At 36.4% G+C, this 12,977-nt stretch overlaps 1 protein-coding gene across 1 annotated transcript in view; it reads right to left on the bottom strand.

Moving 5' to 3' along the window:
* The window catches only part of ADAMTS16 (ADAM metallopeptidase with thrombospondin type 1 motif 16), a 240,267-nt gene extending 227,792 nt beyond the window's left edge, over window positions 1-12,475 (bottom strand). The window contains exons 1-3 of the mRNA XM_043976059.1: window positions 12,131-12,475; window positions 11,831-11,936; window positions 98-423 (exon numbers count right to left, since the gene is read on the bottom strand). Of these exons, the coding sequence (XP_043831994.1) occupies window positions 98-423; window positions 11,831-11,936; window positions 12,131-12,190 (492 nt within the window). The 5' untranslated portion in view covers window positions 12,191-12,475. The remainder of the gene's footprint in view (window positions 1-97; window positions 424-11,830; window positions 11,937-12,130) is intronic.
* Between the last annotated feature and the right edge of the window lie 502 nt (window positions 12,476-12,977).

Below are 12,977 nucleotides of genomic sequence, written 5' to 3'. Positions count from 1 at the left end.
ACTTTGGTTTTCTACCTGTTTCAAATACACTCACATAGTTACTCTGAATCTTGCTTTAAATCATGCCATGAATATAACTGGTAAGATTAGAACTTACCAAACCTTTACATGTTGAAAGTGCTACTGACGAGTTCTGGTGGGATCGTAAGAAGCCTTGATAAAAGCAGAATTCCTCTGGTGGGAAAGTATGTACTGATTTAGTGCCTTTCTTTCCTAATGTTTGTACCATAAATCCAGGAGCTATTAGGTTGTCAGAAGTTTTAAGATCCATGTGAAAGTCATGTCCAAATCCATGGAGCCGAAGGTGAAGAGAATCAATTCCTAGACGAGAAGGTGACCTCTTTCTCCTTTGATGGTGCATAATGTCATGGGTCATATATTCTCCATTGGGTTGTACTTCATAAGCTGAAACAATTTCATATTCTGTTGGCCAAACAGCAGAAAACAACAGAGTTCAATGAAGGAAAAGAAATAGCAATGTTGTTGATGAGTATTAAAAATTTTACAACTAAATGAGGTATACTTAAGAAAGAATATGTATAGAATATTTTAATTTGAGTTGTGTAGTAAACAAATAATTTATGAACTGGACCTGTGATTTCCTTAATATGTGGAACTCCTGGAGAGGAAAATTATCACTGCTGATTTAAAACTATTATACGGGGGTGGCTAGGTGGCACAGTGGATAAAGCACCGGCCCTGGATTCAGGAGTACCTGAGTTCAAATCTGGCCTCAGACATTTGACACTTACTAGCTGTGTGACCCTGGGCAAGTCACTTAACCCTAATTGCCCTGAAAAAAGCAAACAAAAAAACCAAACACACACACACACACACACACACAAACCCTATTATGCAATTTATAGACTTAAAGAATTGACTGAGCACTGAGGTTAAGATAGTTTTCCCATGGTCACTTGCACCTTCCACACAACAAATATGAACTTCTCGATCTCAGAGACAGTTCTCTAGGCTATAGGACAGCTTGGTGATGCAGTCGATAATGTACTAGGGTCAGAGTCAGGAAGACCTGAGTTCAAATCCATCCTTGAATAGTTACTAGCGTTGTGTCTCTGGGCAAGTCACAACCTTGTTTATCTCAGTTTCCCCATCTGTATAATGAGCTGGAGAAGGAAATGGTAAACCATTCCAGTATCTTTGCCACGAAAACCCCAAATGAGGTAAAAAAGAATCAGATACAACTGTAAAACAAGGGAACAACAAAATCTCTAACCTATATATCATGCTATTTCTTTAAACAAAACAGAATATGCATATATACATAAGCATACCTATATTATATATGTGAATATATTATATACAAACATAGAAATTTACTGATTTATACATATATTATATTTTGGAAGTACATATACATACAATATATGTTATACCCGTGTGTATCTTTGTGCATGTTTAATAGATAGATATGCAAAAGTATTAAAATATCCCTCAAAATAAACTTTATGTTCTTTAGTAATGTTCTATAAAAGTACTATGGTTTTATTTGAAAGGAAGGAAAAATTGTAAAGCTTTATGAAACTGTTAATGTCCTAACTTCTCTACTTTGAAATTTGAGTTCTGTTCAATATATAGCATATCTTAATTTTTATGAAACATTTTCCTCATATTCATTTATTAGTCTATTTTTTATTTGAATATTTATTATACTTAATAAATTTGTTTTTTGTTTTGTTTTGATTTTTGTTTGTTTTTTTGGTGAGGCAATTGGGGTTAAGTGACTTGCCCAGGGTCACACAGCTAGTAAGTTTCAAGGGTCCGAGGCTGGATTTGAACTCAGGTCCTTTTGAATCCAGGGCCAGTGCTCTATCAACTTTGCCACCTAGCTGCCCCATGAATTTGGTTTTTAAATGAAAAAATATCCCTTCCTGAAAATAACATTCTTTAACATATATGTTTTACATTTACCTTTTAAATTTTTTTTTTTTTTGGTGAGGCAATGAGGGTTAAGTGACTTGCCCAGGGTCACACAGCTAGTAAGTGTTAAGTGTCTGAGGCTGGATTTGAACTCAGGTACTCCTGACTTCAGGGCCGGTACTCTATCCGCTGTGCCACCTAGCTGCCCCTTACATTTACCTTTTAATAATTTATGACATGCTTGTTTAATATATCAGTTTCTATTAAAAAAATTTTGTTAGCCTCCTATCATTTGTTAGCCTTTGATCATTTGCACAGCATGGTTCACTAAGTCTTTCGATGCCATTCTTCTTCACATTACTTACAATTTTTTTAGCCTATCATATATCTAGATAAATCACTTAGAAAACCTTTAAGGTGATATTTGAATTTTCTGCCACCTGCACCAGGATCTTAGGCTGAAATCACAAGGAATCTCACAAGAGCTCAAATCCAATAACATTTTAAAGACTATTTTTAGTTATTAATAAGATTAGCAAGTGGGAGGAGGGTGGACTGGATTGCCTTCGGGAAATTGTGATGCTCTCTTAATGACCCCATACTTCTCCCTGGAATGGAGGTCCATCTTTTAAATACCAACATTATACCTGTAGTTTTATATGACTGCAAGACATGGAACAGAACATACCTAAAGAAATAAAAAATGGATTCACACTAAGGGGAACAGAGAGGCTCATGATGGATAAGAGCAGGTTGAAATATGTATCAAACAATGAGATATGAAGAACAGGAAGATGAGATATTATCAGGGAAATATGATTTTAAAAAGACCATAGGCTGGTATGAGGTGAAATCAAGGAAAGGCACATTGAAAACCAATCCAGAATGTTCCACTGGTCTTTTTTTGTGATATAAGAATATGAGGCAAACCTTCACCAAAATTCCATTTGCCTAGTGGAAGACTGTGGAGGCCAGAATGGATTGGACAGAGTTGCATGGGATGTGTAGGCATAAATGGGTTGCAATATGTGTCATGGCAAAGGACATTTAAATTGATGAAATCACAGATCCATTTGAGTTTTTGTATAAAGAGATTAAAAAATAGCAACTAGAAACTATGGTTTTATATGTGTGTGTATTTGGAAGAGGTAGGTGTAGATACTTAAAAAATTTTGAATCTAAAGATTGTATAGAACTATCAGAGCCTATGAAGGGAGGTCGAAGCATGAGATAGTCTGGATATCTGGGGGTTTTATCCTTAAAAATTAATCACAAGTATTAAAAGTTAATTTTTTTCGGGGGGAGGATAAAATTTTGAAAAAAATGTGTTATATTTACATTCTTACTTTCTTCTATACTGGACATAATTTAACCTTTTCCTGATTGCTAGGGCTCATCATTATGAGCAACTGGTTATAGTATTTTGCTGAAGCTATAGATAGTATGATGTATATGGCTGACTATCACCTAATCCCAGGCCTAGAGCTTGCTTTACTTGAAAAAGTCCCTCATACTGGTTTGCTTTTTGCTTTTGCCTCTCTGACATATGCATGAAAAGGAACATGCTTCCATATAAGGGTAAATTATTGTACAAATGAAAGGCTAATGGAGCATTCTTCAAAGAGGTTTTCTAACACTCCAGGGAAAAAAGACAAAACCAAAACCCAATATACTTCATTGTTACTATCATTGTACTATGACATGTTAACACCATATAAAATATTATCATATTTTCCTGGGTATCGGTTATCTGAGTATTGTCAAATGAGAATGCTGGACAGATTATCCCTAAACTCCATTCAATTTCTAAATCAATGATCCTAAATTTTTGAACTACTAACACAATGGGATATAGACCTTGTCCTTCACCCCATGCCAGCTTGCATATTCTTTGTCTCCCTGGTACATTCTTCATGGATCTGATGAAATATTCTTGTAAATTTTAAGAATTTATCCTCTGATATTTGAGTGGGATAAATTAAAAGCTCACAAATAGTTCCTTCTCCTCCTCTTCCTCCTCCTCCATCATCATCATCAGGCATTTCTGACATGATATCAGAGCTCTCTTAAATGTTTGACTTTTAATAGAATTTCCCCAAAAAGAAATAGATGAAAACCGTATCATTAATATTATGATACTGATAGCCTGACAATTGAGTCAGTTTTGTCTTTAATTCTTTTCTGCATTAATAATTCATATTTTAATTGAATCCATATCACTGAGTCAGTGAAGTAACACCAGAGATTAGGAAGATATTTTAAATAATATACCATCATGGAATAGAAAAGTTTTGTTATCCTTAGGTCAGCCTAGAGAGCTGAAATGATCTTCCACTTAAAGAACAAATGAAAGAGCTTAATTAGAAAAAATGTTCTTGTCCATCTACACACACACACACACACACACACACACACACACACACACACACATGCTTTCACTCAAAGCAAAATTTGACCTCACTTTGCCTAAAATGGGGTATTTGACACTGGTGTCCATTAGGGTCATAGACTGTTTCTGTATTCTTATAAAGTTGTTAGATTGTGTTTAGAGAAGAATCTTTTGTTAATATAACAGATTTTTCCTGTAGTTTTTCCCTTTGCTTTATAGCATATTCAAGCACACACCCACATGCACTCACATACACATACATACAGAAATCAATAACTGACTTTCTTATATACTTTCGGCCTGAAAGATTGAGCTTTGGTAAAAATGCCCATGACTAAGGCAATTGTATTCATTCCTAACTTTTTTTGTTTCTTTTCAATAAGCATTAGACCAGAGATAGAGGCACCTTCTCAACACAATTAAGATGCTCCAGTTGAGGCATGTCTATTATATTACTCTACAGATTCAAAGGCCTCACAATTTTCAAAGAATTTGAATAGCTGTTTTCTGATCTCAGACATCATAAAGGCAAGATGAATAAACACTGTGATAATAGCTTGCATTTATGTACAGCTTTAAATTTTGCAAAGTGTTTTACATGTGTCATTTCATTTGATCCTCACACCCACCTCCACCCTACCCCTTATGAGGTAGGTGATATTATTATTTCCATTTTACAGAGAAGGTTATTGAGACTCAGAGTGGTTAAGTGACTTATCCATGGTTATCCAGCCAGTAAGTGATGGAGTTAGCAATCAAACCCATATTTTCTCTACTCTGGATTCAGCCCTCTGTCCACTAAACCAGGCAACCTTTCTGTACTTATCCATCAACATGTTCCTGTGTTCACCCTGATCAAAAATATCTATAGCAGGGATTCTTAAACTTTATCCACTCGACCCCTTTTTGCCCGAGAAAGTTTTATGCAACTCCAGGTATACAGGTATATAAAATAGGTATACATAAGCTTTTACTTTTGCCAAATTTTTTGCAACCCCTATGGAACCTCACATGGGGTCACAACTACAGTTTAAGAAGGTAGGATATATACTATGCAATGGACATCAAGGTGCAGTGGATGGAGTGCTGAGCCTGAAGTCAGGAATACATCTTCCAGAGTTCAAATCTATTCTCAGGCAGTTACTGGCTTTGTGGCTCTGAGTAAGTCACTTAACCTTGTTGGCCTCAGTTTCAACACTGTAAAATGAGCTGGAGAAGGAAATGACAAACCACTCTAGTATCTCTGCCAAGAATACCTTAAATGGTGTCACATAGAGATACAACTGAAAAACAACTGAATGTGCAAAACTATGGAATAATAAATGGACAAACTTTTCTTCTTTCCACACCTTTGAAGAGAGTAGGAAAGGATGAGGTTTCACCATGGTAAAGTCACATTTTATTAACAATTGGAAATAGGGAGACATAAAGGAACAGAAGGTCAGAAAAATGTTAGACAAAGGTAGTTAATCCAAAATAAGTACAAGACTAAGCAGTGATTCATAGAGTGTTCAGTCAGAGACCAGGAAGCTGAGCAAAGCATATAGCTAAACATCCAAGTAAATGGTCAGGAGTCCTAAGACCTTTAGAAACTTGAGAGTACATGGAAGATGCTGGCACACACCTCTTATTTGGTGCTAGCTGAGGTAGCATGTGGACACCACCACTCACGAAAATTGTTTGCAACTGAGATTATTTTTGCTTCTTTTCTCATAGATAACTCATGCATAAATTATAGAGTCCTATTAAATCCAACTTCATGATATTTCTCACATCTGTCTCCTGCCACAATCCTAGTCTAAGACCCCAGTAATGCCATTCAAGAAGATTACAATAACCTCCTAATAGATTCTCACCTCCAATTCCTAAACCTTGTTGAACTATTCTTCATGCAAATACAATCAGATTTGCAGAGATATGATCGTGTCACTCTTTTATTAAAAATCTTTAACAGCTTCCCTTTGTATACTACATTCAAACTCTTTTGCTTGACATTCAAGACTTTCTATAAGTGGGCTTCACTTAATTCCTATGGCCTTATTTCATATTTATTCCATTCTATACATTATCTCTAGCCAAATTAAACCACTCTCTCAAAGTCATGCATATTTCTAACTCAACATTATGGCTCAACTTGTTCCCTCTCTTTGAAATGTCTCCACTTCCATTAAGCATACCTTGTTCAATTCTTCATCCCATCCCAACTAGACATGCTGCTTCCCCTCCCCCCACCTAAGTATCTTCTCATGCAACATTGTATAAATCACCTGTTTTATGTATTATTCTTTGTGCTCTAGAAGGAACAGGAGCTATGTCAAAAGGATTTTTTTTATCACTTCCAGCATTTAATATAAAGGTTTTAATAAGTTTTTAAAAGAAGGAAGTAAGGGAGGGAGGGAAGAAGAAAAGCAGGGAAAAATAAGGAAAGGTAGGAAGGAAGGAAGGAAGGTTTATATTGGATCATTGTATTGCTGAGAATAACTGTCATTCACAGCTGATCATCTTACAATATTTCTATTACATTGTATACAGTACATTTCACTTTGCATCAGCTCATGTCTTTCCAGATTTTTCTGAGAGAATCCTGCTCATCATTTCTTTTAGCACAATAATATTCCATCATAATTTCATCCCACAATTTGTTCAGCCATTCCCTAATCGATGGGCATTTCCACAATTTCAAGTTCTTTGCACCAGAAAAGGGCTGCCATAAATATTTTGTGTACATATAGGTCCTTTATCTTTTTGTTTTTTATCTCTTTTGGGATAGCGACCTAGTAGTAGTATTACTTGATCAAAGAGTATGCATGGTTTTACAACCCTTTGACGATAGTTCCAAACTGCTCTACAGAATGTTTGAAGCAACTCCACCAACAGTGCATTAATGTTTCATTTTCCCCATATCCCCTACAACATTTGTCATTGTCCTCTGCTGTCCTGTGTTGGAGGAATCATTCAATGAGAAATCTCTTATACCAATGCAGGTCAGACCTTCTTTGCAACTTAAAAGTTTGAGAAAGTTACTTTATGTGCTGAGAAGTGTGACCCCAGGGTCACACAGCTGCTATGTGCCAATGAGGGTTAAGTGACTTGCCCAGGGTCACACAGCTGGTAAGTGTCAAGTGTCTGAGGCTGGATTTGAACTCAGGTCCTCCTGAATCCAAGGCCAGTGCTTTATACACTGTGCCACCTAGCTGCCCCCTAAGTCTTCATTCATTTCAAGTCTTATTTATTTTTGTCGTTGTTGTTGATATTATTAATATCATTGTTACTACAGTGAATATTCAGTGGAGACTGAATGTCTACTTGTTGTGGACAAGTATCCAGAGGACACCATAGAGGGAATGACTGCTTCATGTTTGACTTGGACTATATGATTTCTCAGTTCCCTTCATACTCAGATTCCATAGTCACTGAAAAACCACATATGAATAGAATCCTAAAATTATATGCATATTTAATAACTACTTATAATATTTCTATTGACTAGACCTAACTTACCTATAAAAGGGCATAATTATAATTTTATTGATCTTAGATTGCAGAAAATGGAAACTGATGACAAAGTTCATTTAATTGGATATGGAGTGAGGAAGCCAAGATAAAGTTAGTTAATAGTCAACACGTATTCTGGGAAAATGGAGAGGTGACAGGTTTTCACTAAGTAATACTTAATCCTGGATATCTAAAAGGAGTAAGGTGAGAACACTTCCAATACATTATCACTATAGTTAATGAACTTTTTCCCTAGTGTGGATCACTCACAACATGCTCATTTTCATCCAGGACCCCTTGTTCTGGACTAAAGGGACAAAGGCAATTGGCTGACTTGGTCAATTTTACACCTTGCTCCCCCAGCTTAAATGTGGCTGTTTCCAACTCACTGGCCTTGTAATGTTATCAATTCAGCTGTAGCCATGAAGTGATGACAGAAATAAAGCTTGGTTGTTCAAAACAAGAATGATTTAGCAGTTCTGACTGAACACATTAAAATGTAAGATCTCTTCCCAGCAAAAATGAATGAATGAATGAATGAATGAATGAATGAATGAACAAATGAGTAAATAAATGTTAAAAGTCACCAATTGAAATGTGAGTCATACTCTTAAGGCTATATCCATTGTTGTTTCTTTGTATAAATGTGTCCCTTTTCCACAATCTTTAACAAGTGTTTAATATTATTTCTATATATCTTCTGATATAGTGATAGGAATAAGATACATGCCTTTTTGGAAAAGGAGGTATAACAAATGTGGCAAGATAAGACATCTACCTCTAGGAGCCAGTTTGTAATAAAGGGAATTTTCACTTTCAAGCATACCTATTAGACCATATATTAATGGTTGTGGAAAAGCTAACATCTAGAGATCAATGAGTACAGAAAATAAAAATCATATACCACTCAACACAGGTGTTGCTCTATGGAAAGTAAAGCTGTCGTACCCAATTTAATCAGTTCAATTTTACAAATAACTCAAAAATATTTTCAAAAGCTGTCTTAATAATGAAAAACTTTAGCCAGAGATTTCAAATGTCACTAAAACTTGCTATATTTGAGGCTATCTTAAGTTAAGCTAAGAGCTTATGTACAATTTTTGTAAGAAAGAAATTTTCCCAATGGTGACTCACATCAGTACCTTGGACTGCTCAGTCTTCCTTGAGCTCAGTTTTGTTGCAAAAAAAGCAGACAACTATTCTGTCTTACAAAGTCATGACATACTGTGCCAAGATAAATAGTATGTCATTTTCCAACTATATATGTTCATGATATTTGTGCATATTCTTTTCATCTTCATCATCTCTACTGAGTCAAATAAATAGTTGTAAACTTACTGCAAGTCATTGATTTGATCCTACCTTACCCATAATAAGATTCTAAAGTTAGTTTAAAATTAAAATTAAGCAATGAAATAAAATGAATAAAAGTTTCATAGTTAAAAGTAATTTTGCCTCTTTGTTTTTTGCCTGGTTTCACATTATTTTAATTGTGAATGAAAATTAATACAATAAAAGGCTTCAAGCCTCCTACCACTGAGTATTAGTCAATGACAAAACATATCAAATGATAATGTAATTGGTATATTTGCTCACTGAAAATAAACTTGGTCTCTCAAGGTGTAAAACTATTTCTGCCTTCATGAAAAGATGTTAATTTCTTTCCCTCGTGTTTTGAATTTATGCCAGTCACTCAAAATATGAAACAGCAATACTTTCTATGACTTTTAAGTTCAACTTTTAAATTGGATACACCAGACCCAATGGTTTGTTGATCCACAATAACATTCTACATACTTTTAGACATCATGATGATGATGATAATGATGGATATGTGATCCCCTGTCCTATAAATGACATTTAAAAGTCTAGTCAGTATTTAGGGTAGGCACACTGAGTTATTTCTCCAACAGTGTGAAGGATTTACAGTGATCAAATGAGTTAACAAGTAAAGTACATTTTTATAAACCTAAAAGCACTTTTAAAATGCTAATATTATATTATGAATCACCTATACATTTAGGTCATTTCATTGTAGCTAACAGAAGCCCAATTTAATTAGCTTGATGCCTTACTGTTTTGTTTTACTTTGATGCAAAAATGGTAAGCTCCAGTCATTATGAACATGCATATCCTTGATAACATGAGTACAGATTAGCCCAAATCCACTTTTGCTGGTATTAGAAACAAAACAAAACAAAAACTCAAAGGGACTTGAGTGCATGCAAATTCACCCAGGAAGACAATCAGAATTTGTAGCTATAAAAGATCATAACTACAGCTGGAAGACACCTCAGATGCCATCTAGTCTCAAACCTCTCATGTCACAGCTGAAGAAAATGAGGCCCAGGAAAGGAGATTAAGGAAGTGACTTGCCCTAGGTCACACAGTTAGTAAATAGAAGAGAAGATATTTGAATTTAGTTCCTCTGATTCCACAGACATTATCTTCAGACATTCAGACTAAGCCCCCTATTTTACAGACAAGGAAATCAAATCCTACAGATGTCAAATGACTTGGCCAAGGTCACACAGATTGTGAGTTGGAGAGTCAAAGATTCAAACTCAGGTCTAAAGCTAACCTCCGAATCTTCTCATATAGTTTGCCTTCCATTTACTGTGGTTTAAAATTATTCTCTGAATGTTTATTGTTTGATCGATATTAACTAAATTTCACAAAGGACATAGGATCACATATTGCCAAGCTGACTTCTGATTTATTTAAAAAAAAAATTTGGGGGAATAAGTGAAGGAATACTGATTTGTAGATAAGGTACTCTCAAAAACTTTATTTCACATAAAATAAGTAAACATACTACATTACATGATTTGAAGTGAAGTCATGGAAAAAGTTCAAGGAAATCTCAGGAAAAGGGGACGAAATCTATAAATAGAGATAACCTTGCTCTACCAACACTAAAAATTATTTCCCAAATACTTTGTAATGTTTACATTCAGCGCCCTCTAGTGGATCTTATCTACAGTGGTGCAAATCTCAGCATTGCCCTTTCTTTTGTTTTGGGGATTTTACTACAGCATTCCATATCAAGTAGGGCAGTATTTAAATATTTCTTGTACATATTAACTGCTCACCTTTATTTTTCTTGCCATGCTTCTGTGCTCAGGAATTCTCAAACTCAGTTAATTCTTTTAACTCATCTCATAACTCTGAGTTTTATTGTCCTCAAACTTCAGGACAATTTTAAAAGTTATTGAGAACCGATGGTAAATATTTATCTTTAACTATGTCATTATTTACATGCTTAGGGAATAATGACAAATTTTAAGAAAGAAACTCAAGAAAAAGAATGCCTCCTTCTACCTGCATCCCTATGCCTGTTTTCAGTATGAAGAGATAAACTCAATAAATATGAATGCCATACTATCAAAATACCTTTAGTGATGCTTAAAATGAGCCCAGCATTAAAAAATGGGATGTTGTTTTTACATCGAATTATTATTTTTTATGAAGTCCAATAATGTCAGTTGGTCTGGGTCCACATTTTTAGCATAAAATTCCAGTTTCAATGTTTCCACAGGACGAAGAGGAAATTATAGAGAAGGTAAATCTACTATAAAAAGTGGACAGGCACTATAAAATAGCAATTAACTATCCATGGGCTATTACTTTGATATCCAAAATAAGTAAGGGGAATTCTAAATTTCATAAGCAGTAGCCTGATATTAATTATAGTAGATCATATCTCTTCCCTGTGATTTAGAAACCAAGATAGCTACTACCACTTTCTTAAAGTTTCATGTTCCCCCGCCCCCACCTTCCCCAGGAAACATATTTGAATGCCCCTCTCCTAACATTTGACATTATTTCCCTGCTAAGCAAAGTCATTACAATTTTACAAGGCAATACAGTAAAAGAAAAATACTAATGATAGGCTAATTATGGGGTGCGCTGTGAGGAAATAAGTAGAAAGCACAGAAGTATTTTTTAATTAGGGTTTGATGTGTTGCTTGCAATTATGACCACTTACAGCACCATATAACCAAGTATCGAGAGAATTTATGAGCTGCTGAGTTTCGAGGATTAGAATCCCAAACCTTATTGACTTACCACTGTTTTCCACCAAGTCCGCTAACTCTGAGTGCAGCGAGGGATGCGGGAAGTTTTGGCTTCCAGGAACGCCAGCTGCTGTTTCCACAGCACACACAGGTGCACGCTAGAAAACATTTGCGAACACTTCTTGAGATCAAGTCAAAGTAAAGAGGAGGGAAAAAAAACCCAACAACAACAACAACAAAACAGAGAGTTGGATTCATTTGTCAATCCCCTCAACACCCCACCAAATTAAAACGTTTCTCAATAATTAATTCAGAAACTCTAAAAATAAAAGCTAGGCAGAAAAGAACTTACCTTTAATTCTATTTCAAAGAGGAGCAATAATGAGAACATAACCCAGCTCGTTAAGGTCATGGCGATAGGCCCCCCAATGCCCGTCCTCTAAATTAAAACTGCTTGCTACAAGACGCAAAATACACCACTAATACACCTAAACAATCCCGTTCTTCAGGTCTTAGATCTTCAAATAATTTGAGTTGTGGAGTTATTCATCCAATTGAATTTCGAAGTGTCTTTAGGGCAAAGTATTCTTGCGACAGCTGCACCGTTTGCAAATCTGCCAGGGAGACAATTCAATACCATCTAATGCAAAGGGTTATTTGGCGTGATCTCGGGTGCCAGTAAGTGTTATTATTGTTCTTCTGCACCGCGAGAGGGGTGGCAGCAGCAACAGCAGCAGCAGCAGCAGCAGCAGCAGCAGCATTAGCTGGGAATCCTCAGAGCTTCAGGAGAGGAGGGGGAAGAGGAGGAGGGGGAGGAAAGGGAGGAGGGGGGAGAAAAAGGAGGGAGGGAGGCAGGCAAGAGGAGGAGGAACAGGAGGAGCAGGGGGTGGGAGGTAGGTCCGGAGCCCCCGCTGGGACAGCAGCGGGGAGCGGGTGGCAGAAAAAGATGGACCGGCTGTAGAATTGGAGGGCAAGAGGCCAGAGGGTGCTACCCGCTTGCCGATACAGGATTCACTCTGCCAGTCCGTCCCATCTGAACTTCGGCAGCCGCAGCAATTCACCCAGTCGCCTCCACTCCTCCCCTCCCTCTCCTCTGCTCCTCTTTCTAATCCTGGCCAGTAACTGGTTCCTTTTGAGTGACAGACCTGCCCAGCCAACTGAGAATCACAGCACCTGCGGCAAAGCCAGGGAGTAGGGGG

This window comes from Dromiciops gliroides, chromosome 1 (genome assembly GCF_019393635.1).
Source record: "Dromiciops gliroides isolate mDroGli1 chromosome 1, mDroGli1.pri, whole genome shotgun sequence".
In the NCBI taxonomy this organism is placed as follows: domain Eukaryota; kingdom Metazoa; phylum Chordata; class Mammalia; order Microbiotheria; family Microbiotheriidae; genus Dromiciops; species Dromiciops gliroides.
This window is presented reverse-complemented; position numbering and strand designations above follow the sequence as displayed.